Source organism: Diabrotica undecimpunctata, chromosome 1, assembly GCF_040954645.1.
Source record: "Diabrotica undecimpunctata isolate CICGRU chromosome 1, icDiaUnde3, whole genome shotgun sequence".
NCBI classification, from domain to species: Eukaryota; Metazoa; Arthropoda; class Insecta; order Coleoptera; family Chrysomelidae; genus Diabrotica; species Diabrotica undecimpunctata.
The window spans coordinates 178,690,803-178,717,278 of NC_092803.1; the positions used below are offsets into that span (position 1 = coordinate 178,690,803).

General features: G+C 32.2%; 1 protein-coding gene across 1 annotated transcript; it reads left to right on the plus strand.

Annotated features, from left to right (window-relative positions):
* On the plus strand, window positions 1-24,639 carry Tudor-SN (Staphylococcal nuclease domain-containing protein 1). The gene is made up of 12 exons (XM_072520650.1): window positions 1-156; window positions 510-625; window positions 1,407-1,549; window positions 6,603-6,763; window positions 8,944-9,114; window positions 11,666-12,005; window positions 12,531-12,861; window positions 15,809-15,986; window positions 17,699-18,434; window positions 18,508-18,863; window positions 20,575-20,683; window positions 24,084-24,639. Coding segments are annotated over exons 1-12 (2,697 nt in total). The 5' UTR covers window positions 1-102; the 3' UTR covers window positions 24,086-24,639.
* Window positions 24,640-26,476: the final 1,837 nt, after the last annotated feature.

Here is a 26,476-nt window from a genome sequence, read left to right on the forward strand (position 1 = left end):
GAAATTTTACTATGTAGTAGTCACGTGATGATGACGTTGACGTTTAAGTGAGATGTCAAGAAATTTCACTCCCCTTTCCTTTCATTCAACCAAATATCCACGATGACGACCCAGCAACCGACTCCAGTTCAACCAAAACGTGGAATTATAAAACAGGTATATTTATTTTACGAAATTACGAATTTAAAAACTGTTCGAAGTCGTCAACTGAAAAAATATATGATTTTTGTGTAAACACTTGCGATAATTAAAAAAAAATGTATGTATGTTGCACTGTTGGCATTATAATTTGGGCATATGGATTGCTCAAACTTTGTTTGTTATGGAAAAAATTATTCCGAAAAGATATATGTTGTTTCCATCTAAAATATGATAATCCAATATTTAAATATCCGTAATGTATTTTGCAATTTTTATAGGTTATACCTGTATGTGATATGAGTTGGCAATATTTACTTCATTATATTAATTAGTACAAGTTCAAATAATGAATTAAGCCATATGTTTAGATTCTCTCGGGGGATTCTGTTATAATTCGGGCACCATCTGGAGCACCTCCACCTGAAAAACAGATAAACTTTTCAAGCATTACTGCACCAAAATTAGCTAGACGTGCCGCAGAATCGTAAGTATAATTACATATTTCTTCTAATCTAAACAATTAAAATGGTACTACGTACTACATCTAACTAATCTATATACATGTTTCATTATATATTACTGGTGTTCATAAATGTATACTATTTTCCATTTACAATCATTTGGTTCATTAAATTATGATTATAAAAACAAACTGAAATTAAAAAAACTGGCTTGCGCCTATTTGCTTTTATATTTGTATTTTTTTGTTTAGTAAAAATGTCATCCTGAACATATTTCTCCTCATCATGTTTTCCAAAAGTTATCCTAAAATATCTGAACATAACTGGAAACAATTTTGTACAATGAAAATTCCTAGTAAATTATATGTGAAAAAGTTAAATTATTCTTTTTCTTTTAAATACTATTTATGCTTCTCAGGAAATCTTATCTGTATTCAAAATTGTTCCACTACTTCCGTACTTCCTATGTGACATACCTATCTATTGTATTAATTTAAGTTTCATGTTAGTATTTGCACCAGATTTAAATATTTCTTTAAATATTTGATGGGATTAAACCACAACTAATCATAATGGGAATTAAGTACATCTTATTATTTTATTTTGACATTTCGATTCCTGATATGGAAATAGTTTTCAAAAATCATAAAAGTAAAAATTATGAAATAATGATCAACATCAATTTATAATTTTTTATTTTGGGATTTTTGAAAACAATTTCTTCCATATCAGAAATTGAAACTTTAAAACAAGATAATAAAATTTAACTATTATTACAGTTAATTAATTAATTACTTATTACAGTGGAGAAACAACCAAGGATGAACCATGGGCCTGGGAAGCAAGAGAATTCTTGAGAAAGAAACTCATTGGGGAAGAGGTATTCTTTACTAGTGAAAAACCACCAAATGCTGTTCGTGAATATGGAGTTGTTTATTTGGGAAAAGGTAATTATATTTGAAAATAATTAGCAGAGTAAAATATATGTCAAAACAAACAAAGAAATTACAGAAATTGTGTTAAATATTTGAATTCGTAAAATCATGTCATGGGCTAATTTATTAAAAAATCTCATGCAAGAATATTTGGCATTCTTTTCAGTCACAATCAATCTGTGAATGGGGTAAAAATATGTAATCTCTCTACTGTTATAACACTGTGTATGTAGATTTATTTCAAAAAGATGTTTATTTCTAAAAAGAAACAGTAGGCATTCCTCAATATAATTGCAGGTACTGTTGAAGTATTGGTAGATTTAAAAACTCCAGTAAGATTCCCAAAATCTAATTTTTTAAATAATTCTAAGGGCTCGTTTCTTACAGAAAAAATATTATCAAGTTTATTGCTTCAATTATAAAAAAAAACTGTGGAAGTTACACTTCTATACATGCATTCGCCGTTACAAATTTATTTGGGAGTCAATCTGCACAATCATTACATATGTAATGCTATAGGTAAGGCACAGCAGAAAGAGAAACAGATTTAATAACAACTTACTAACAATTAATAAACAACTTTTGACCTGTAATAGGAGTATAGTAAATGAAGGATTGAATCAATATTTTGATGAAAATGTATATTTTTATTTTCATATATGTATGAAAGGAGTTGAATGCAAAAATTTTTTTACACATACTCTGCAGTAAAATTCATTGTTTATTTTGTTATTAATATAATAATACAATACAAATTAAAATGCAATATTCATAAGTATTTAAAAATGACAATAATATACATAACTTTTATACTTAAGCATATATGTTTAATTTACCATGTAATAATATTAATAAAAAAGTCGTCCCTGACTGTGAAACGAACCCTGGTCTCCCGCGTGACAGGCGGGGATACTGACTACTATACTACCGAGGACATGACACAAACGTATTTCAAAATTGACAGTTCTGGATCATACAGTGATTTATTGAGATTATTATTTTGAAATACAAAAGACTAATATAATTATGAACATTTAATAAATAATACAAAACATATCACACATTATATGTATATATGTATATCTTTATATAAAATATATAATATTAAATTATATAAGTATACAAAAGGAACATTTTTATATTCGAGAGAGGAAGAGAGAGAAAATATATCTTCTGTCTCTCTCTTACTCATTATCTTACATATGTAATCATTTCACAGATTCACTCCCATACAAATTTCCAACGTGGAGCGCGTGTATAGAAGTATAACTTCAAAAATGTCCCATAATTCACCACAGATACAAAGTTTAGAAAATAAATTGTTTTTGGGCCACCTTGATTCAAATATTGTGATAATACTTTGAAAGTGTAGTATACTGAATTAAACATTTTACTAAATTGCTATGTGAATTTTCCATGACATTGTTACATCAATTCTCATGCTTAAAAATGTAGTTTTACTACCAATTTCAATCATTTGACAGAAAATATTTGGACGTTCCATGTTTGATATAAACATACTTGAAAACCACTTTGACGTTTCCCCATACATATTGACAGATTCATTTAGTAGAATTTCCAAATAATTTGTCATTACTATAACATTCATATTCATAATTAATTAGACTAATTGTTACTATTAACATAGTACAGCATAGCATTTATGTACAAAATGAAAATTATATTTCCAATTATGATACCCTGAGAAATATAAATAAGTTTATAGGTTTAATTTCCGATTTAATATTCATAATATTCTTTGGCTTAATCCCATATAAACATATTATTTAACTTAGACATCCACAAGCAAACAGTTTCAGAACCTTTTTATAATAATGTTTGTTAAAATTACCTTTTGTAATCTTCTTGATAAGAATGATTTGAACCAGTTATGAGCTTTTATGATTTACATCATATAAGCTTAATTTTTTTAGTAATCGATAGTGGTTCATACAATCATAAGCATTCTTTAAATCCAGAATTAAAAGAATTTTGCCTCATTCTGTCCTGTAAGAAATTTTGATTGAATTGATATATGGCTGTCAGCATCCCTTTACCTGTCCCATATACATGTTGACTATTATTAAATACTTTGTTTTGTAACATATATTCCATCAACCTGCTGCTTATTTATTTTTTAGTTTCTTTCGAAAATCTTTGCAACAAGCCAATTGGCTCAAATTCAAGCTGATAAGTCTCAATCCATATTATATAACAGGGACACACAGTTTAAGAAGTATTCGTTACAGTTATTTGCTACTGTATTACCTTCTCGGGAGATCTCACTTTCCTTCTGTGTTATGAAATTACCTTTTGTCATCAATTATTATTTACCATTCCGTTCCATTATATAATTTTGACTAGTCTGATAAGATTTATACATTTTTTTTAAGAATTGTGTAAACTTTGTGGATGAATAAATTCTATCCATACTGTCATTAATGATATCAACTTGTTTCATTGCAGCATCCCTAATATAATTTTTTCCTGCATTTTGGTTAGGATACATTTTTATTGAGAAAGCTCAAATTAAAATTATGTACAATTCTTTTATGAGTCTAATCTGCTGGTGCCAAACGGTTCTGAAAATCTTGTTTATTAAACTTAATAAAAATTTTAAACAAAATGCAGTACTTTGTTTACATATATTAAAACAGGCTTTGACTATTATGATCCAATATTAAATTTGTATGAATTTTGACTGTATATTCTTTATTATAATTACTAAAAATGTTATCAATAAGCAAACTTCTGGTGTTTGAAATGCGAGTATATTCCTTCATACGTCTTTATTCGTATTTTATCGGTATCATGCATTACATACATACATTAAAATCACAACTAAAAAATCTATAAATTAAAATCGTTTCCAAACCTTTTAGAATATCCTGAATATAATTTTTTTTTATATATATAAATATCACGCTAAAAAAAGCTTTATGCTTATTGAGTTCCATTGATCTCATAGTTCTTCATAGTCATTAAATGATAGATTTTACCAAGAATTAAAAAAATATATTTATTCAGTAGGCAAAATCATATTGATAAATATAGATGATGAAATTAAGATTTAAAGTATCTCAAAAGATTCTGATTTAAAATTCCACCTTGGAAAGCTCTCGCATTTTTAAAAATGTGAAAACTTTTTCTAAGCTGAGCATAATAAAATCGAAAATTCGATCGAAAATGCTGGCAAGACTGTTTGGAACATATAATGGTGCGTTTTGTTGAACAAGAACTTGCTGTAAATAGATAAAGAAGTTGACGAATTTAATGTTATAATAAATTTTTAATGTAAAACTGAATTTTTAATGTATTTACAGTGGCTCACAGCTTAAGTGATGCAGTAGCTACTCAATAAAACTAGCTTGTATGTTAGTGGGCTCAATATTTATTAGAAAAAAATTACATACTGAAATTAAATTACTATAAGTCTTCTAAAATAGCATAAGCTATTTTTGGGTTGCAAATATACTTTTGTTAAATAACAATAAATATTTAATTATTTTATGTATGATTTTGATGTCGCAGCTAAAAATTATTACGAATTATTAAGAAGAAGCATTACAGAACTTATCAATTTGAAATTTGCGAAGTAGGCGTTACATTAAATTCATATTGCAGTTATTTTTATCTTTAATTTGACATTTCAGAAAGACAGTTTGGAAGAAGATATAACCGCGAAACAAATAGACAGATATTACTAAAGAATAATCTACATGGTCAAACTGCTAGAAATAAACCTTTTATTAGCCAAAGAAATAGGCATAGGTATTAGTTTGATGTTTGCCAGGGAGCATATTAACAAAGATCTTAAAATCCACAAGGAAAAAGAAATTCCTGTAGTTGGCTGTATGTCATAAATCACAAATTTTTTATTTAATATCCCTTTTATAAGGTATATAAAGGCAGATAATGTAATGTATCTGTTAAAAACATTAACATCATTATATTTTTAAGAAAAATGTACTTAGTGGCTTAAAAATGTCCTGTGATTTAGCCCGAAAGGGTTTTTTACGTGTACTGATAAGAGTTGACGGCCTAGTTTCTAAAGTTGTTATTACATATTGTAGTATTCTTTTATGTGGTGTGATTCATGCTGGGTTAAATGACCCATTAAAAATCTCCCATGGGCTTGTAGTATATCACAAGAAAAAATAAGTTCACAATATGAATACCAAAATTATCCGGACAAAGCAATTGTACACAAATTTAACAGTCAATATTATAACAATAAGTTTGACAATCCAAAAACTATCGACATGTTTCAAATACTTAACAATGTTGCTGATTGGACATTTATTCGATATTTAATTCTCAATAAAATATTAATATTATTACCAGATCATTTAATTTTCAACCATCAATAAAAATGTAATATAAAGACAAGTAAGAATTCGATAGTAATCTGATATTCACAGACGTTGCTGTATATTTCCAGCTGATATTTCCTTGTTAATAGTAAAAATTAGTTGATTATTGTGTCATATCAGATTGTAAAGGCATTACATTACATTGATATGACATAGTAGCTTTTAGGTAACATTTTTCAATGATATGTGCAGATTTAAGAAATTATTCATGAAAAAGCATTATCCCTAGAAAGTCATGTACCTATATTTCTGTACTAGTAAGCCAAAGCTGAAAAAAGAGATTCTGAAACTGTTTTCTTGTGGCATGTTTAAGTTAAATATCTTGTATTTGTATGGAATTAAACCATAATGAATTGTAATGAGAATTACATTTTACATTTCGTTTAAATCGTTAAAAAAAATTATGTTAACCTGTAAATGTTTACCAATTGGCTCTTCGTGGCAGTTGTCAAGAGTTTACATTTTAAAATTTTTCCTTAATTTCTAAATTTTAAAATTTAATTTTTATTACAATCAATTGCCGCTGACGCCGCTGGAATTGTGGAAGTCTTCAATAGTTCATGGTGTCAGATTCGTTTTTGAGAGTGAGTCACCCTCAATAATGTATTGTTGGTCTATAGAAAGAAATGAGACACTGAAAGAAGGCTCTGAGAAGAACCATAGTTGGAATTTAATTCGTTTTGTTGTTTTAGATTTTAATACTGCAGAAAACATTACGGAATCCTTGGTATCAGAGGGACTTGTTACTGTTAGGGAAGCAGTAAGACCTACTGCAGAAATAACCCGCCTGCTTGAACTTCAAGATGCTGCTAAATCAGCTGGAAAAGGCATATGGAGTGGCGCTCCGTCATCTGTAAGTAAAAATAACTTTTCTTAAATGCTTTTTAATTATTTACATAACTTATCAATGTTCAATATTCAAAGTATGGGAAGAATACTTAAAGAAACTTTTTCCACGACCATAGAACAATACAAGAACCCAGCATTGAAGAAAATTCAGGTCCCTACCAGAAGAAACGGCAGCCGTCAGACAATTGAAGGATGGAAAGGCACCACTTGATGAAATTCCTGCAGAACTGCTGAAGCTACTAGAGATGCACAACAAATAAAAATAATACCTGAAATATTTAATGAAATTAAATACCACTAGAGTGGCTCAAATCAGAGTTTGTACCATTGCCCAAAAAATCAAGAGCAAAAGTTTGTGAAGACTATAGGACCATAAGTCTAATGAGCCATCTGCTGAAACTGTTTTTAAAAGTCATCCACAAAAGAATTTACCGGAAATGCGAGGAACAAATTGCGCCCAATCAGTTTGACTTTGTGAACGCCGTTGGTATGGGGGAATCTTTATTTAGCGTGCAGGTTTTGTTTCATAAATGTAGAGATGTCAGCTTTGATGTTTTTGCATGCCTGATTGACTACAAGAAGGCTTTCGATAGAGTCAGACATGAACAAATGATGGAAGTGTTAAAGAGGACAGGGATTGACGGAAGAGACCTAAAAATAATAGCTAACCTATATTGGAATCAATCAGCGGTACTCCGAGTAGATGGAGAATATACAGATCAGGTCAAAATCTTAAGGGGAGTGAAACAGGGGTGCATAATTTCACCACTGATATTCAATCTGTACTCGAAGCACATTTTTCAAGAGGCGCTAAAAGATATTGATGAATGCATCTCAATAAATATGGTCAAGCTCAATAACCTGCGGTATGTAGATGATTCAATAGTGATCTACAAGGAAAACATAACTGGAACAAATCTGTATGTGAACCAAATGAGAATTGAATGTGTCGTGGACAATACCCAAGAGATTAAATGTCGCATCGGAAAGGCAAAAAGTGCGTTCTTGACTATGTATTCAAGATCCCAAGACCCTAGAAACAAAAATAAGACTCCTTAAATGTTACGTGTACTCAGTGCTTCTCTACGAAGTAGAAACGTGGGCATTGAAGGCGGAAACTCTATCAAAACTTCAGCCTTTTGAGCTCTGGTTATACAGAAGGATCCTGAAAATTACGTGGACGGACAAAGTCACCAATGAAGAAGTACTACGGGGAATGAACACAACCGCGGATTTGGTCAACATCGTGAAGGGCCGTAAGCTGTAGTACTTGGTACATTTAATAAGAAATCAAGGCAGATATGAGCTACTCTAATGCATTTTGCAAGGTAAAATTGAAGGGAAAAAGGCTCCAGGACGAAGAAGAATATCCTGGCTTGCTAACCTGAGAGCATTGTATAGAAAGACCTTAACACAGCTGTTCCGTATAGCAACCAACAAAGTTATCATAGCCAGAATGATCACCGATGTTCAGAACGGACAGGCACCCTAAGAAGAATCAATGTTCAGTTGTATTGTAAAATCGTTTTCATTTCATAATTGTAATATGTCAAAAATTCAATGGTTATATATGACAAAACGCGTGTCAAATTTAAGTAAACTACCAGTTTAACATGATTTAATTGAATAAACAAATAATAATTCGGGTACAGTTTGATTGTGTTATCATCAAGTAAAACATATATTTAAATGCCGTGAACAATCAATTTCATTTTACTCGATTGACATGTTCTTATGGTGCCTATGTGTTCTGGATGTTGGCAATCATCATGGAGATCTATATTTTGTTTAACGCAGCGTGGAAAAGCTCAGCGATAGTGGTATTTGATCGAAATAAGAAAATAAATTTCGATCATATAGATCCTGTGTTGGTCCGTCCGTTTGTATGTACAGTCTTAGATTGAAAACTGTAAAAAATAGAGAAAAACTGACGACGGATTCCGATTCAGAAGTTAGTACAACATATATTGTATCAAAACGGAAATTTGAGTCTTATTTGGTTTGATCGTATTTTAAAAGCAAAACTTTTTATTAAGAATGATATTCTTCTCATGAAATAAAAACGTTTTTCCTCTTTTGCACCATCCTTGACACGCCGTAGATAGATTTTATTTTTTGTACTATTCGCTGTATTAATCACACGCGTGGGTATGTAATTTTAATCATGGATTTTAATTTGTATAGGAGCATGTCCGTGATATCAAATGGACAATTGAAAAATCGAAAGAATTGGTAGATCAACTCCAATTCAAGCCAGTAAAAGCAGTTATTGAACACGTACGAGACGGATCCACAGTAAGAGCTTTCTTGTTACCAGACTTTTACTACGTGACTCTTATGCTCTCTGGAATTAGGGTAAGTACAATAATTATTAAAAATAAAAATGTTGTAAGTGAATTCCAATTTCTTTTATTTTTGTGTCGTATGGTATCTATACTTTCAGCACTAGTTTCTTGCGATCATTACTATTTTTCTGTTTACACTAATGTATAAATGCGATGACAGTGTTTCGCTTCAAATTCATATTTTTCTTATCCTATATCCTTGACGTAAGCAAACATTCTAGATCATTTTTCTCGATCGTGAACAAGTTTAAAGTTTGTCGACTGTGCGGATACCTGTCAAGCCACGAATGTTTTTGAGCCGTGATACGTGTTTTCTAAGAACTCCACTTGCCTTCTATGTTGCCCGTTATTGTTTGTAAGATTCAATATTAGTTACCTCGTGTACGATACGATATGTGACCAAGTAGGAATTTTTTCTGCGTTTTATGATTGTTGTACTCCATATACGTAGCATTCTTTCGTGAATCTAAATCTCAAACGCATCTAGCCGATTTATAGTGGCTATTTTCAGAGTCCAGATATGAGTATAGTACACGAGCGTTGATCATATGTACCAATTTACCATCCTCTGTCATCGAGGTCATTGTTTTCCCATCAGCGATACTATTAGTAGCACAATAGGTTATAAAATATCTCCTTTGCGAATTTTGTTTGGATTGTGTCAAAAGTCGTAAGAAATACTCAACAATTTAGTTTTAATCTGGAGCCGGATGATGTTAGCATCACTATCGCTGGTGTACACAAATATTTCAAGAAGATGATTGAGAATTTAAAATGCCTTTCTGAACTAAAGTTTTTGTTTAACAAATAAATTATTTGAAAAAAAATAACAAACATGTGACGTGTAGACATTACACCTAGAGCCCCACGTTGGGCACCAATATTTAGTAATAAAGCAACCACCTAGATCATTGGGTGCCAGTTGTTTAATAATAAAACAACACCTCAGTTTTGTAACTATGAACAGATACTTGAGATGCCAATTTTATTGTTAGGGTTTCGACTAGCTCGTTCTTAGGTGTAGGTAGGCATTATCTAAAACCAAAGTTTACTGACTGTCTAAGATTTACAATAAAATAAATAATAGTTATGACTCACACCGAGATACATATCCAGATCACATCTGGAGCAAGCCTGGTTGTAACTGCATATGGAGATAAATGTAGGCTCTAGTAGCAACAACATTGATGTTGGTTGTAGTGGTAGTAACGTTGATATTAACTTTGCTATATCCCTTTAATAAACAGTTCTTGTGGTGAACACCACGTGGTATTAATTGGCTAGTGCCACCAAAAGGAGAACAAGAAAAAGCCCAATAATAAAAAAAACTACAACAAGAAATCTTATGTTAGTTAAAAACACAAAGTTAAAAGTCTTGCTTGCCATAATGTTACAAAAAATTAATAATTATAAAAAAAATTAGCAGTGGCAAGGAGAGTATAATTTACACAAATGTATATGAATTTAATAATTAAAAAAAAAAATTTTATTAGTTATTCTTTATTCAGTATGTGGAACAAAGATAACACTTAATTGTTTGAATACGAATGAGACACTAACTTTTAAACAGTGTTGCAAAATTTCTGTTACACCATGCCTTCTAAAATATTAGTCGGATACATGAGTGTAACATAATATTTAAATCCACTACAGTTCATTGTAGAATGAAAATAAATATTGCTCCAACAAAACTTACATGAAGTAATTATGTAAATGACGTACGTATCTAGATTTATTACGCAATCAGATTATTCCACCAGTTCGAAACCTTGCGGTCTTAACAGGGGGTTAACAGCACATAATGCAATCGAAGTTACAAATTATTTGGAATAAACATTCCCTGGACGTTTATTTTCTACACGAGGAACAATAAAATGGCCCCCTAGATTACCAGATTTAGCATCTTTGGATTTTTATTTCTGGGGAATGCTAAAATCAAAATTATATCTACATGAATTAGAACGAGATACCAATTTAGCAGAATTGCAAGAAAAAATTGTTCAACTCTGTAGTCGGGTACAGCCAACTCAGCTGAATGCAATGAGATTTGCTTTAGTTGATAGATTCGGATTTTATTTAGCGCAAAATGGTGGTTTGTTCGAACATTTAATTGGTTAGAGATTTTTTTTAAAATGTCTTTCATTTTAATTTAATTATTTAGAATAATTTTTAGTTGGTTTTTTTCTTATAAAAATAATTTTTATGTTTTGTTAATGTTAAGTTAATTATTGTTTTATTTCCAAGCTACCACAGCTAAAAATCTACAAGAATTGCATTTAAAACTCGAATATAAGTGTTCTAGTTTTTCTTAAGGTTTACCGACGGAAAGTTGGCGGCGAAATAATTTTATGCAAAGAATTACACACTCCGCGTCAGTGTCTGATAATTACTGAATGCCGGAAAGGCGTTGCTTAAAATTTTACAACTCGTTAGGGGAATAATGCGTTGTCGCTACACATCAATTCCTTAAATCAATGTTCTTTGTTAACTAATTAAGTAATTGAATAGAATCATTAGTAGCATATATCACCACTAAAATATTCATTTCTCTGTACGTATAGTGTCCTGGTTTCAAATTAGACGCCAATGGTAAAAGAGACCCTAACGCCAAAGTTGAGTTCGCCGAAGAAGCTCGTTATTTCGTCGAAGTCCGTCTGCTTCAAAGAGATGTAGAGATCGTCCTTGAAGCAGTAAACAACAATAATTTCATCGGAACCGTAATCCATCCTAAAGGAAACATTGCCGAGCTCTTACTCAAGGAAGGTTTAGGCAAATGTGTCGACTGGTCTATCATGCTCATGAAAAGTAACCCAGACAAATTGAGAGCAGCTGAGAAGCAAGCTAAAGAAACTCGAAGGAGGTTGTGGAAAGATTTCGTACCGACGGCACCTAAAATTACTGGTCAGTAAATTTGAACTTATTAGTTTAATCAAATAAAAGGCAGATATCGAGCACAGTTTTTTATTAAATGTTGCCCAAGTACTTTTGCTCTCAGAGCATCTTCAGGGACATTTCGTCAAAATTATAGGCTATCCAACAATTTTATGAATGTCATAAACATTAAATAATAGATTTACTCAACAGTAGACAAAGGACAAACAGTTTATTTTTTTTTTAACTTAAGAAGCTACATAGGGTGTCCTGCTCGATATCTGCCTTTTATTTGATTAAGTTCATTTATTCGAGCATTCAACCATATATCACTTTATCTTATTAGGTTAATGTATTTATTAAATCAATGGCTCACGTTTTTCTAGCAGGGAAGACTTTGATTTTTGGGCCAATAGATAGTTGCTTAATGGTGATTTGCAAACCACAATAAAGTATCTCATATTTTTAGCTTTTATTCAATACATTTAATTCTTTATTTTCTATTTGTTCTCCTTTATTTAAAAAATAAAAAATTTCATATCTATTTTTAAAAAGGAAAAGAAAAAGAATTCTCCGCTACCGTCAGCGAGGTCAACAACGGGGATGCCCTTGTACTTAAGATGGCCAACGGTGACAGCAAGAAGATCTTTTTGGCCAGTATTCGCGCCCCCAAAGAGTCTGGCCGTGCCAACGACGATGAGGGAAAACCCATTCCAAGACCTAAAGGTTTCCGTCCCCTCTACGATATCCCTTACATGTTTGAAGCCAGAGAATATTTGAGGAAGAAACTCATTGGCAAAAAGGTGCATGTCGTTGTTGATTACATTCAAGAAGCTAGAGATGGTTTCCCAGAAAAAGTTTGTGCTACCGTTACCGTCGGAGGAAAGTAAGTAAATTTCGCACTTTTAGCAATATATATGTATATGTGCTTCGTTTATAAGTTATTAAAATTTCTATTGATTTTTCGTTCATGATTTGAAAATAATAAATCTATTTTTTAAACTAATAATTAGCGAATCAGAAACATTGCATAAATTATACAACGTGATGAATAATTGCACAATTTACGTAACTCCCTCTGTCTTTCCGCATAGGAAAGACAGTATTTCTATGTCTGTATAATTTTACTTCTTTTTTTTATTCTTTCGCTGATTACCATGTTTTCTGTCTAGTTTTAAAAATTTTTCCAATTGCAGAATGTCATGTCTCCTTTAGCTTTCAGTATACTCCTCTTTGAGATTTTAGCGTCTCATTAGGATTTAACTGGCCTCAAGATATCTAATCGTTGCAAGTAAGCTTTAATGACTGTGTTTTGGTGGATATAATTTAATAAAAAATAGTAATCACAGTATCATTTTGGTGGTAGTTTTTGACTTTTGTGGAGGTACATATGTACCACTGACCGTCCTTGGTAAAAAAGTTACAAAAGTTTAGTGGTACATATTTATACCATTTCCAAAATACCTCATTTTTATGAGAAAAACAAAAAATATATTATTTAAAGCAATGGAAACATTAGATATTTATACTAAACATACAATAAACATTTTTAGCAACTAAATTATAAGGTACTAAAGTAAATCAAGCGACTTAAAATCTATGCGATCTTAAGAATACAAATTTTTATAAATCTCAAGCTGAGAAACTTAATTTTCCATCATAATAATGATGAAAAGGCGTAAAACATTGAGACATAAATCTAGGTCACATCACGTGCAGAGAATATCAAAATGTTTTTGCATCTGTTTAGTACTACAATAACAAAATCTTCTGGTTCCTTTCATAGGTATATGATTCCCACATTTGCGTAAAAAAGAGTAGATCTAGCTTCTGGATTATTCCTTTTCTTTGCTCGACCTAGTGGAATTGATGGACCAAGTTTAGAGCGACCTGTATAGAAACCAATTCGTTCTGATGCTAATAAATACCTAAATTTTAAATGTGACAAAGGCTTTTCCTTTAACAGGATTATAGTAACGCCATTATATAGATTTTGGTTATTTGAAGCATTAACTACTAAGTTTACACCTTCTAAAGTTAAAAAAGTACTTAAGGAATTTTAAGACAACGTTTAGTTGTACATATACATACCACTTAATATTGCATGACTAAATAGACATCGTTGCATATATGTACCACTTTTAAACAAAAAAATCTTGGCCAATATCAATAGAGTTTCGAATATAATCATATACTATTGAGAAAGCATTTTATGTTATCATTCTAAATTGGCATGCACGGGAGTAGTCCTTTTAACAATTATTAAGCCTAATTTACAAACAAACTGAAAATATAACCTCTAAAAGATATATTCAACGATTAAACAAGAAACTATTGCAAAAAAAAACGTAAATCAGTAGGGCGTCAGAAAACAGTGGAAAAAAGAGTGCGAAAACCCACGATTGTAATAAACACTTGCTGGTATCGATTTGTACCACTTTATGACGTCACTTTAGTTTTTTTTATCAAAAGATGGCATACTTAGAGCTACAATATCGCGTAGAGTTGCTGATCTTGCTATTCATTTACCATTTACCTATAAAGGACTAACAGTAAATATAGGATATTACACTCCTCTTTCTTTACGAAAATAATTCTGTTACTGTTATTTATATGTATTTTTCCGATTTTTCTTCTACCCTTTGCAAACTCCAAAACTGGTCATATAGAACAGCGTTGTAGTTTTGTTTTAAAATATAAAGTATCCCTTGTTTTATCTTATAAGTATTCTTTATCTTAGAGGAACTTTGAAAATTCGTGATAATAAAAATTCTGGATCGGAATATAAAATCCTCATCTATTATAGGAAAAAAATCCTTATTCTATTATCTTTAGTTAAACCACAGCATTAAGGATAGCCACAGGAGCTTTCGGGACCAGCTCAGTAGAAATATTTGAGAGCCACCACTTCAACATAGGAAAATGTAGTAAACGTAATTCGCTATGAGAAATCCAATTTGAAATTACGTATTTACTGGTCGTTTCAGAAACTGGAAAAGTATGTCAAATACATATTCCAGCTCCATAAGAACTATTCTTCCATAAACAATAAATACTCCGCATTCTGATACGTTTCTAAAGATTCTAAGTAAATACGATACTCCCCACTCTCTAATACAAAATAATTTTACCCAAAATAATATCTGAAGTTTGAGCAGCTGTCGTTATTTCAAAAATTACACTTAAGTATAAACTACTATCATTACTCAGTAAGTATACTGACCAACTATATGTCATTTGTCAATCTGTCACTCATATTAACTCCAGTAACATATGCAATGCTCTTATAAATACTGATTCCCTTATTTCCATCGAAATTATTAACCAATATGATACAATGCATCCACTTGTTCTCCTAATTAAAAAAAATACTTAGTTACCACACAAAACAGCAATGATACTGTACAATTTATACGGATTTCTTCACACATTGCTTCCAAGTAAATGGCTCAGCGGATAGCATTGTCTAACTTCCAATAGTGAAGTAATAAATGTAATGGTAAATGATTTAAAATCATTTGTTTGAAACTTTACTAAGTGGGAAAGTCTGTAAAACCGTGGAAATATCAAATCACCAACAGGGCCCATAAGTTGTTGCTCGACTTCGTCTAGGACGTACCCGACTTATCCACAAACATATAATTGGTCACTCTTATCCGCCTTGCTGTGATAACTGTAGTATTCCACTCAATGTTTGGCATGTACTTGTAGCAGTGTGCAAAATATCAGTAGGAGGTAGATGATAAAAATTTGTAGGAGAATAACCAAGACTGCATTTTGCTGCATTCACATAGAATTTACGAATTTAATAATACATACTAATTTTTTTTCAGAAATGTTGCAGAAGCACTAGTTTCCAAAGGTCTTGCAACTGTTGTTAAGTATCGCCAAGACGATGACCAACGTAGTTGTCGTTATGATGAACTCCTAACTGCAGAGACTAAGGCAAACAAATCTCAAGTCGGTGTTCATTCTAAGAAAGATGCTCCTCCATTAAGAGTTACCGAAATTGTAAGTGATATTAATAATTATCTGTTTTAAACTGATTGCTTTTCTATCTTATTTCAATATTCTCAGAAAATTTCCTAAATTATTCGCTCAGTGTATTGATAGAACAGTACACAACTGTCAAGCTTATTCAAACAATGTTTGGATATTTTAACATATTTGTTTATAAAATAATGTCAGTTTTAGTTTACTACTTTGATAAACGTAATTTACTGTGAGGTAAAATCTTAAAAATTTTGCACAGAGCCATCTAGTGGAAGTTAGTCGACTTCGCAAATTTTAATTTACAGACATTTCTAACAATAAACAACATTGACAGATTGAATATCTATCCCGTGGTTTAGCAACAAAAAATTTGAAAACAATCAATTTCGTAAAAAAAAAATTAAAATCTTGTGAACATTTTCGTGATATAATTTTATAGGATTTTAAAGTTGGACTAACTAAGCAAACAGAATCAAAGTGTTTGTGATGTGGTATTCAGGAGAATATTAAAAATAAGCTGGGTTGTTTTGAATACAATTAAAATAAGGAAAACACAGTATCTGGTTCATGTCATGAGAGGAGAAAAACATGTGTTGCTGTTTCCTATACTTCTTTTCCATTATACAGAGAAAGAAGCATAGGAAGAACTCCACAAAAGCAACCGGAATCGTCGCATCTTCTTGGATCGTTTCAATGTTGGTTCTCACACGGCTCGTATAATATCCGCGTATTTGAAGTAGAAAAACATCGATTTGGTGGGTCATCCTGTGTACAGTACTGACTTGGCACCGTGTGAATAATCAAAAACAAAGTACGCTTGAAGGCGTTTGAGGTATCAAAAATCTCATTTCCGAGATACCTACTTCGGACTGGCACAAATGCTGTGATATGACCAATTATATTATTATTGACAATTGGTTTGTTCGAATGCAAAATTGTATTGATATTGAAACAATAACTAGGCCTAGAAGGGATAATCAAAATGCCCAGAAGTAGGGTATTACCTTGGGATAGCATAGAAGTTTACCCAAGCGGACGTTTAGTCTTGGACCTAAAAGAGAAATGAAGAATTCCAGGTCCAAGCATGTTCACTATGCAAACCGGCACTCAGGTATTTTGAAGGACACAACGGCGAGCTTTGGGAGTAAATCTAGCATGGAGGTATTGAGATAAAAAAGAATTTAGAATTGAAACGTATCAACTGACATGAGAGTAGACAGAATTTGGTATTAAAATAAAAGCAAAAGTAAAGGGCGCCAATTTATCTTTTTTATTATCTAAAATATTTTTATTATCTAAAATATTCATCGATTTGCTTATCTAAAGCTATAGAATAGAAACGTTTTTGGTCATTTTATGCCAGCATTGTTTGGTAATTTGAGTCAGAAATCGTAAAGTTTATTAAAATGTATTGTTCTTACTAAATTTTATGTACTTACCTGAATCACTCATTTGTGATGTCAATCTACGAACGAAACAATGAAATCCAATATTACTGAAAACATTTAATCCTCTACAGTGAGAAAGTCAAACCAGTTTGGAATATTTATTGTTTTTTTTTTCTAACTGTCGTTTTTAATACATTATATTGAATTAAGTATGAAATTAAAATAGTTAATATTTTTAAGGTTCATTGTTTTCGAGTTTGCTTATTTCCAAGGTTCATGAGGTTTTGAAACATCCCTACATATTTTAAGATAGCTGACCATTACAAAATATTTGTTTTTTAGGATGCTGCTAGAGCGAAATTGGAACTTCCTGCCTTACAGAGAGCTCAAAGGATAGATGGCATTGTCGAATTTGTTGCCAGTGGATCTAGATTGAGATTATACATTCCAAAATCAAATAGTCTGTGCACTTTCTTATTAGGCGGTATCAACTGTCCAAGAGCAACTCGCCAAGCAACTGACACCCCCGGAGAACCCTACGGAGACGATGCGCTTCTTTTCACTAAAGAAAGATGCATGCAACGTGAAGTATCTATCCAAGTTGACACTCATGACAAAGCGGGCAACTTCATTGGTTGGTTGTGGGTAGATAATGTGAATATGTCTGTGGCACTTGTTAAAGAGGGTTTCGCTTCCGTTCATTTCACCGGAGAAAAGTCACAATACGCGTCTCAATTGAAAAGTGCAGAAGATAGTGCTAAATCTGAAAAATTAAGAATATGGAAGGATTATGTTGAAGAAGAAAAGGAAGAAAAACACGAAGAGGAAAAAATACCTGTCGAACGTCAAGTAAACTTTGAGGAAGTCGTAGTGACAGAGGTGACGCCCGAAGGTAGTTTCTATGTTCAAAAGATTTCAGAAGGACCAAAAGCTGAAGCTCTGTTCGCCAAATTGCGACAAGAATTCCAAGCCAACCCGCCTCTACCTGGTGCTTTTACACCGAAACGTGGTGATATCTGTGCTGCCAAATTCACAGTTGACGATGAGTGGTACAGGGTGAAGGTTGAAAAAGTACAAGGTACGTATCAGAATAAAAGATGATTGATTCTTATTTTGTCTTGGATATTTAATTTGTTTATTATTTAAAACAGGAGGAAAAGCTTCTGTTCATTACATCGATTACGGTAACAAAGAAACTCTTCCAACCACCCGCCTAGCCAGTTTACCCGCCGCCTACGTAAGTGAGAGACCCTTCGCAACAGAATACGTCCTGCCCTTCATCGTCCTGCCTAAAGACGAAGAATTCTCTTCTATGGCTATCAAATTCCTTAAAGAAGATACCGCCGTTAGCAAGCTATACATGAACGTAGAGTACAGACAACCCGGATCCCCTGCGGCAGCTTCTTTACACTCCGACAAGACGTCTGATGCTGACATTGTAAAAAATCTTGTCAAAGAGGGATTACTCATCGTCGACAACATCAAAGGAAGGCGTAATAATAAATTGGTAAGTACACTATCTTCTTATTAACTTGCGTTTCAAGTTCCCTTGATGTTGGCGATTAACACGCAAGATCCAAGAGTCTTGAGGTATTCTGAACAGTTTTTCGACTCTCCGTATCCCGGTCCATTCTCTGTCATTCTTCAACCGCGAGGCTTGTTTTCTACCAGTTCTCCTGCATCGTTTGATTTTACCCATCATAATTAGTTGAAGAATATTGTACTGTTTTCCCGGCATTATAGGTCCAAGATATGCTATTTTCCTTAATTTGACGCTATCAATCAGCTGACGAGTAGCTTCTGCTCAGTTGAGAACTGCTTCATTTGTGTGCTTAGTCGTCCACGATATTTTGAGTGTTCGTCTATACAATCTCATTTTAAAAGCCTCTGAACGATTGATAGTAGATATTTTCAAGGTCTATGCCTCGACGTTGTATAAGACAACTAATATGTAACATTTAATCATGCGTTTCCGAAGTTGCAGTTTATCGTTACAGAAGAGTGACCTCGTTTTTAAAAAAGTTGCATGAGCTATCTCTATTATAAATTTTATCTCTTTATCTGGATCTAATTGTTTGGTAATATAACAACCTAGTTATTAAAACTTTGATACTCTTTGTTTTGGTTGTTCATACAATAGGAATTCTGTATTTTAAAAAGATGTGAGTAAATACCGTGAATTTTGTTTTAGAACAATTAATTTTTAGTCCCCTCTCACGTCCCACCGTGTTAATGGACTTAAAAAGACATTGCAAGCCATTTAATACCATCATCTGCGTATATGATGGTATTTATCAGTTTTCCATAAGTTGTACAAAGCACCTTTAAAAATTACACAATAGTGGGAACAGCACACATCCCTGCTTGACTCCCTTTAGAATCTTACACTCTTCTGTCGACTTCCCATTGATACGAATGGTGACGACGCCAATATAATTTTTCAATGATCCTGACGTCGCGGCTATCAACTTACCTGTTAGTTAACTTGTCATATGATGGACTGCATCAAATGCCTTTTCATAATCAATAAAAACGCAGACATCTTTAGTTGTTTAGAAGTAGACTAAAAACTATTTTTTAAACATTTAATCTTCAGTGGTTTCGCCCTCAGTTCTAGCAGGTTGATTCAAAACTTGTATGCCCCCAGATTGGGAAGTCGGAATAGACTGACACTAGCGTGGGTTTCAGGGCAGAAAGCTACGTAAGCACTGAGAAGGCTGATGATAAACTTGCCTGAGTACGTCATTAATTGGGGTTGCGAACACACATAGAAGAGCAGCCACTGATAAATGGAAGCAAATTCATAACCGACTTACTGACCCACAATGGAAATCTGTGAGGTTGATATTGGGGCTGCTGACTAGGCACCGTAATCTCAATAAGCTTTTGAGTCGTACGGGTTTGATGGACGAGGATACTTCGGTTCTGTCTAGAAGAGGAAATCATCTTATGTCAATGTGAAGGCCTCACAAGGCAGCGCTATTTAAAATTTGGAAAGAAAAAGTCAAAAGCATCAGTCTAACGAAAGGACCCCTCTAAGGTCTATTGAATCTCGTTAAGAGAATAGGTCTGGATGAACAGCTTCAAGAAGTGTCAAGTGTCTTTAAAAGGATCGCAATATGTCAGGCCACCCTAGTTGTAATCTGTGATTCAGTCTCTTCAGTAATTTTATGCTAATAGTTGTATGTATACATTTTTATTTAAAAATCTTTTTTCAGTTGGAAAGTTACCGGGAAGCTCAGGAAACAGCCAAGAAACAACACGCTAATATTTGGGAATATGGTGACATCACAGAAGTCGATGCTAAGGAATTTGGACTTGGCGTTTGTAAGTATTTTTTTGGAGTATTCTTTCGTATTAACGTTTCAATAATACATAAATATCGGGCCTTTAATTTATAGGCTTCAATTAATAAAAATTGGGTGGTTACTATAGTAAAAGTTAGAATGCAGTGCAGGTAAGATAGGCAATGTATTTCCTACGGAAGAACGACCGACCACGTTGCCGGTTTGCCCCGAGCGGCACATCAGGACCAGATTTAAGAATCGTAGCACTGGAATATACGCGCACACAATTGTCTACGGTTGTATAAAAGACTATCGCTATTGTTTCAACCAAAGCATGATTCATTCATCGATGTATAAATAAGAGAGCTACGTTGTCGAACTAAACAATAACATGAAATATATCAAAAACTCATTGTCGATAGATTATCTATATTTTAATTTTCAGTAGCCTCCATTTTAAACAAATTCTTTGGGAAATAAAGATCATTCTAAAGTCATTAGGAGAAGCGAATTAGTTTTAATCCCCATTGTACACGAAAACTCAAACATCTCTCTTTGTCGATTTGGGTACTGGTCATTAGACCAAAAACTTGTTGGCACAAACTATGAAAGCTCAGTTCTATTTCATGTTCGCAAGCGGATGAAAGTACCTATATCATGGAGCCGTTGCCAGTCTATGTCGTGAATTTCAAACAGGGTATGACTCTTACTGTGCAAGCAAAACGTGTGGTGTTAAATGTATTGAACTATCACCTGAACTTAAAAAATGGTGACAGCTTGACTATTACTTTGGAAAAAGTTTCGGAAATGTCCGGTGTGAATGAAGAAGAACAGTTTCCAGTCCAATACACGGGAGAATACTTACGATGCGGAGGTGATATCTTGAAGAAGGAAAATTGTCCATGATTTTTTTTTGAAAACATACACCAACCGTGGACAGCATAATGAACAAAATAAAGGATGATGAGGTCCACGAGATACCTTCGTAAAATTAACGAATTAACTTTCTTGGCCAAGAAGAGAACCGCTGATTACCACGACGAAATGGACGGAGATCTATATGAAGAATGGTTTGAGATACGTTAATTCCAAGCTTGCCGAAAGACAAAGAAAACCTTGTCGTTTTGGATAACGCGTCATACCACTTCCGCAAATTTTATTTCCCGAAAAAAATATGGAACAAAAGACATCAAGGATTGGCTAATCGAAAAGAACATCATTTTCTTCCAGGAAGATTACCTAAAAAGTGAATTACTGGATACTGCGGCCGCATTTAGAGACGATTACGACAAGTACAAAAGACACAACAAAAGTTCAATATCTAAGTCGCCTTAGATATTGAACGGGTGATAATTAATATTAATAATAATATAATATATCAGAGGGAACAAGAAGCAGAGAACGACCACGAAGGAGATGGATTGATGGTGTGGAAGAAGACCTACAGATTCTAATTGTCAGAAGATGGATGGAAGTTGCCAGGAACGACAGAAGTGGCGACTTCTTTGTGAGCAGGCCAAATTTCTCATTAATGCTCATTTGTTTTTATTAGTATTGTGCGTACAGTACATTTCAGTTATGATCTTGTGTATTTTATGTATATATATATATATATATATATATATATATATATATATATATATATATATATATATATATATATATATATATCGTCATCGTGTCGTATAGGGTAAACTTCTTGCATTTGTTTTGTATATATGTATATAAGTATTTACGAGGTAATAGATATTTTATGTATACAGGCATTTTTTATAGAATTAATTTGTTTTTTTATTGTTTATTCTCTTAGTTAACTCAGTTAAATTAATAAGTAAAGATTTTTGAAACGAAGCGCGTACGGTCCTGATTTCTCAGTCTATTGCCAAACCAAAGAATATAGACGCTTATAGAAGAATTGTTCACTGTTATTTTTGAAAGTCGGCAAAGGATAAACAGGGTGGGACGCACGTTACAAACAAGAATGAGAGGTGGATCAAGATTTTAGTACCACTAAGGAGCGGTCATGTCAGCTCTATTATTGCTTCTAAAATATGAAAGAGTGGGGCAATAAATGCAATTTTAGATATTTTTATAAGTAGATGCCGCGTGGTCGTAGAATAGGATTAAATTTTTGCGTTTTAAAAATTTTTTTAAAGAAAATAATATTATTTTAACTTTTAATAAATTAATCTTTTTAGAAAAATTATTATGATTCAAAGTTTTAATTGAAATATGTACAAATCTTAAGTATAAATCAGTTTAAGACTATATTGTTATAATTTCACCAATATTCATTCATTGTGAAAATTATGTTTTATATACTACTAGTTGTTATTTTAAAACAAGATTAAATAGTACCCATACAGCGTAAAAACTTTCACATATACTATTCATTAAAAGGTACTGTTAAATATTTCAAAAATAAATCAGGAATGCTTTTTGTTGTTATTAAAAATTATGGATGAAATGGAACTTTGGAAGTTTCGGCGAAATGGAAAATTTCATAATTTAGTAAAAAGTTTCATTGAATACTTTTTTTTTTAATTGAAATTTTTTAAAAATGTTTCGTTAATTTTTGGGCAGAAAAACAGTATAATAAAAAGTTATGTGACGGTTTTTCGTTGTGTTGGAACAAACCTATTTTTAATTCAAAGTTATACAATTAAAAAAATAAATATTTTGAATATTGTAAATATCATACATTTTTAAGTTTTAAAATTAAAAATTTAACAATTTAATATATTAAAAATAAAGATTTTATTGTAAAAAAAAAGACAGTTTGCAAATCAATGGCATCGAAATTTGTTTAGGCGTAGATGCAAAGTTACCCGTTCGTACTCCTTTCCCACTTCCCCATAACTACATATTTCATTATGAAATTTTCATGATAGTTTTAAGCCGACGGCCACGGCGCCATGAGCTTATGCAACCACCCTCTTAAGGAGTGTTTTGAAGTATAAACCGTAACCAAAACGCCCATTTGAATTCCTCTTCTATAAGCGTCTATATTCTTTGGCCAAACTATCACACACCTACCACTGTACCGACATGAGCGGCATCGCTGCGCGCCGTTTTTCTCCACTGCATTCTAACTGTGACTTCTACTATGGTCTGCTTATAGTAGTAAACTTGTCTATTTTTTTTTATACACTTAAGTATTGTATTCATAATAAAAATTCATTGAAATGTGTTTTATATTTAAAATTTTTGTGATTTTCCCATCATTCACTCTCAACGGTTTTTGTACCCTCATATTATCAAGTAGCACGATCAAAATTTTTAGACCTCCTCTCTTTTGTTTAGGATGATGTTTATTCCTAAGAAACCCCCACTTTTACATATAGTTATATTGAACTACCGAATATCGAATAATGCTTGAACAATATAATTGAAATTGAATTTTCCTTTTTAATTTTAATTTTGAATGTTTTATTTTTCAGAAACTAGAGAATAGGGACCAGTCTACCAGAGCAAACCATCTACATTGTAGGTTCAGAGACTTCCAAATCATATTGATTAAAATGAAACAACTTCCACATTTATAGTAATAGACATATTTTTAATTGATTTCCGATATTTATACATGAGAAATATGTTTTTAGGTGTTATGTGTTGTTTTATATTTTTATTATGTGTAAATTTTAATTATATATATACTGGGTCTTTATTCTATTTCGTAAGAAATTATTTCTAAGTTAATTTTTTGTAATTTTTTCAGACATCGATTGTTTTTATTATATATTTTGTACCCAATTTATCTATTTACATATTTCTGTTGAATATTTGTGATGAATTCTGAAGGTGTTCACACACTTCCACTCTTTAAAAGACATGAAATAATATTAAACTAGACTGATACGCCAGTAAAAGAAATATTTAGTAGAAACTGATTCCTCTTGAATTGTTATATATTTATGTACTGCAATTATTCATATTTCGGGAAAGCGATAATGTAGGGGATGGGCTCTGTTTACAAATAAATTACTTTGATCGTTATAGGGGTTTTTATTTATTTTTATAAACAAAAAATGAGGCTATGAGAGCAAAAGTGGGCTAACCAACATTTTGTTGATAATTGAGTTATAGATTGCAATCACTTCTAACGACCTACAGTTTTAAAGCAAAACCGGTCTAATCAACATTTCCGTATAACATAAATCTCTCCAGTAAGGTGATTTTGCATTATAGAAAATAACAAAAATTTGAAAACACGAATGGGCTAACCCACGAAGTTGTGGAATAGACCAAAATTGTTCAATACATAAATACGTAAAAGAATGCAAGAGTAGGCTAACCATTCTCTTTGTACGATAGATCGGTTTTAACTGCTAATCAAGGGTACGTATCACACAATCTAACCTTCCAGTGAATAGATGTTTGTGTTAAGGTGGAAATGAGACTGTGTAGTGTTCTGCATTTGTTATTCTCAGTAACGGGAGACGGTAAAAAAAATCACAAACTGGAGTTACACCCCGGGATAAAAGAGGACAAAGTACATCAGCAAATAAAATAAGTGATGACAAAACTACTAAAGTAAAAGAATTCATTAGCAAATTTCCCACATACGAATCACATTATACGAGGCATAGAAGTAAACAGACGTTATTTTGCACCAGATTTGAGTTTAGGAATCCCTTATAACTTCTACAAAGGAGAACATACTAGTAATCCTATCTCATTCCACATATTTCGAAAAATATTTAATATCCAATTTAATATTGGATTCCATGCACCAATTACGGATTTGTGCAAAAAATGTGATTTGTATAACAATAAAATAAGGTTCACCAACGAAAAGCAGACCGTACTAGATGTGGTATGAAACAAGATGCAGAGTATGTAAAACAAAATCTTGAAGAAATTACAGTGATTGCATTTGACTTGATGCGAACGTTGCCCACACCAGTTATCAGCACTGGAATGTCTTACTATAAACGCCAGTTGTGGACTTACGTCTTAGGAGTCCATAATTTGGTTACTAATAATGCTCATATGTATGTTTGGAACGAGACACAAGCATCACGAGGAACTCAAGAAATAGGATCTTGTTTACTGCATTATTTTAAAAATGTTGTTACAACAAAAAGCATTAAAATGGCTGTGTTTTGCGATTTTATTGTGTCACATCCTGATATTGTGGTGGAAAATATTGATCCTAAGTTTTTAGTCAGTGGACATTCTTACCTTGCCTGTGACCAAAATTTCATAGTAATAAGTAAGCAAAAAAATTTTTTAAGATGTCTATGTACCTGACGACTGGATAAAGGTAATAGCACATGCACGAAAGAAAGCACATTTTACGGTAATAAAGATGACAGAAAACGATTTTTATTCTACCGTTGATTGAATAACCCAAAATTCTACTAAGAAGTTAGAAAGAAATATAACGAATCGCAAACTTGATACACAAAAATCAAAAGTCCAATGGTTACAGATTCAGTGGTTGCAATACAAGAAAACAAATCCATTTAGAATTTACTACAAATACAGCAATAATGCAGATGTTCTCTTTTACTCACTAGATGTCAAAAAGAGGACATCCAGGGAAATACTTCAGCTAGAAGATCTTTTGGAATTACTTTCATTTATACCTCCAATACATCATCGATTTTACACAAGCACCAGAACAGTAAGATCCACTATACAGCAAGAAAAAGAGTTCATTAACGATGAAGATTAAGTATTTTTGTTACTTTGTTTTTTAATAAAGCATATTTTCAAACATTGATATTGTTTAATCGTATTGTACTCTAGGTCTAATCCACATTCCTATTAAAATTTTTAAAGGGCACACTGATGCAAAAGCGGTCTAATCCACAAAAAAAGCTTAAAT

Bases quoted from the DNA above. Each gene is read 5' to 3' on its own strand.
- Tudor-SN (XM_072520650.1), top strand. From the start codon at position 103: ATGACGACCCAGCAACCGACTCCAGTTCAACCAAAACGTGGAATTATA. The intron at 157-509 runs GTATATTTATTT...CCATATGTTTAG, and splicing joins AACGTGGAATTATAAAACAG to ATTCTCTCGGGGGATTCTGT. The intron at 626-1,406 runs GTAAGTATAATT...TACTTATTACAG, and splicing joins GCTAGACGTGCCGCAGAATC to TGGAGAAACAACCAAGGATG.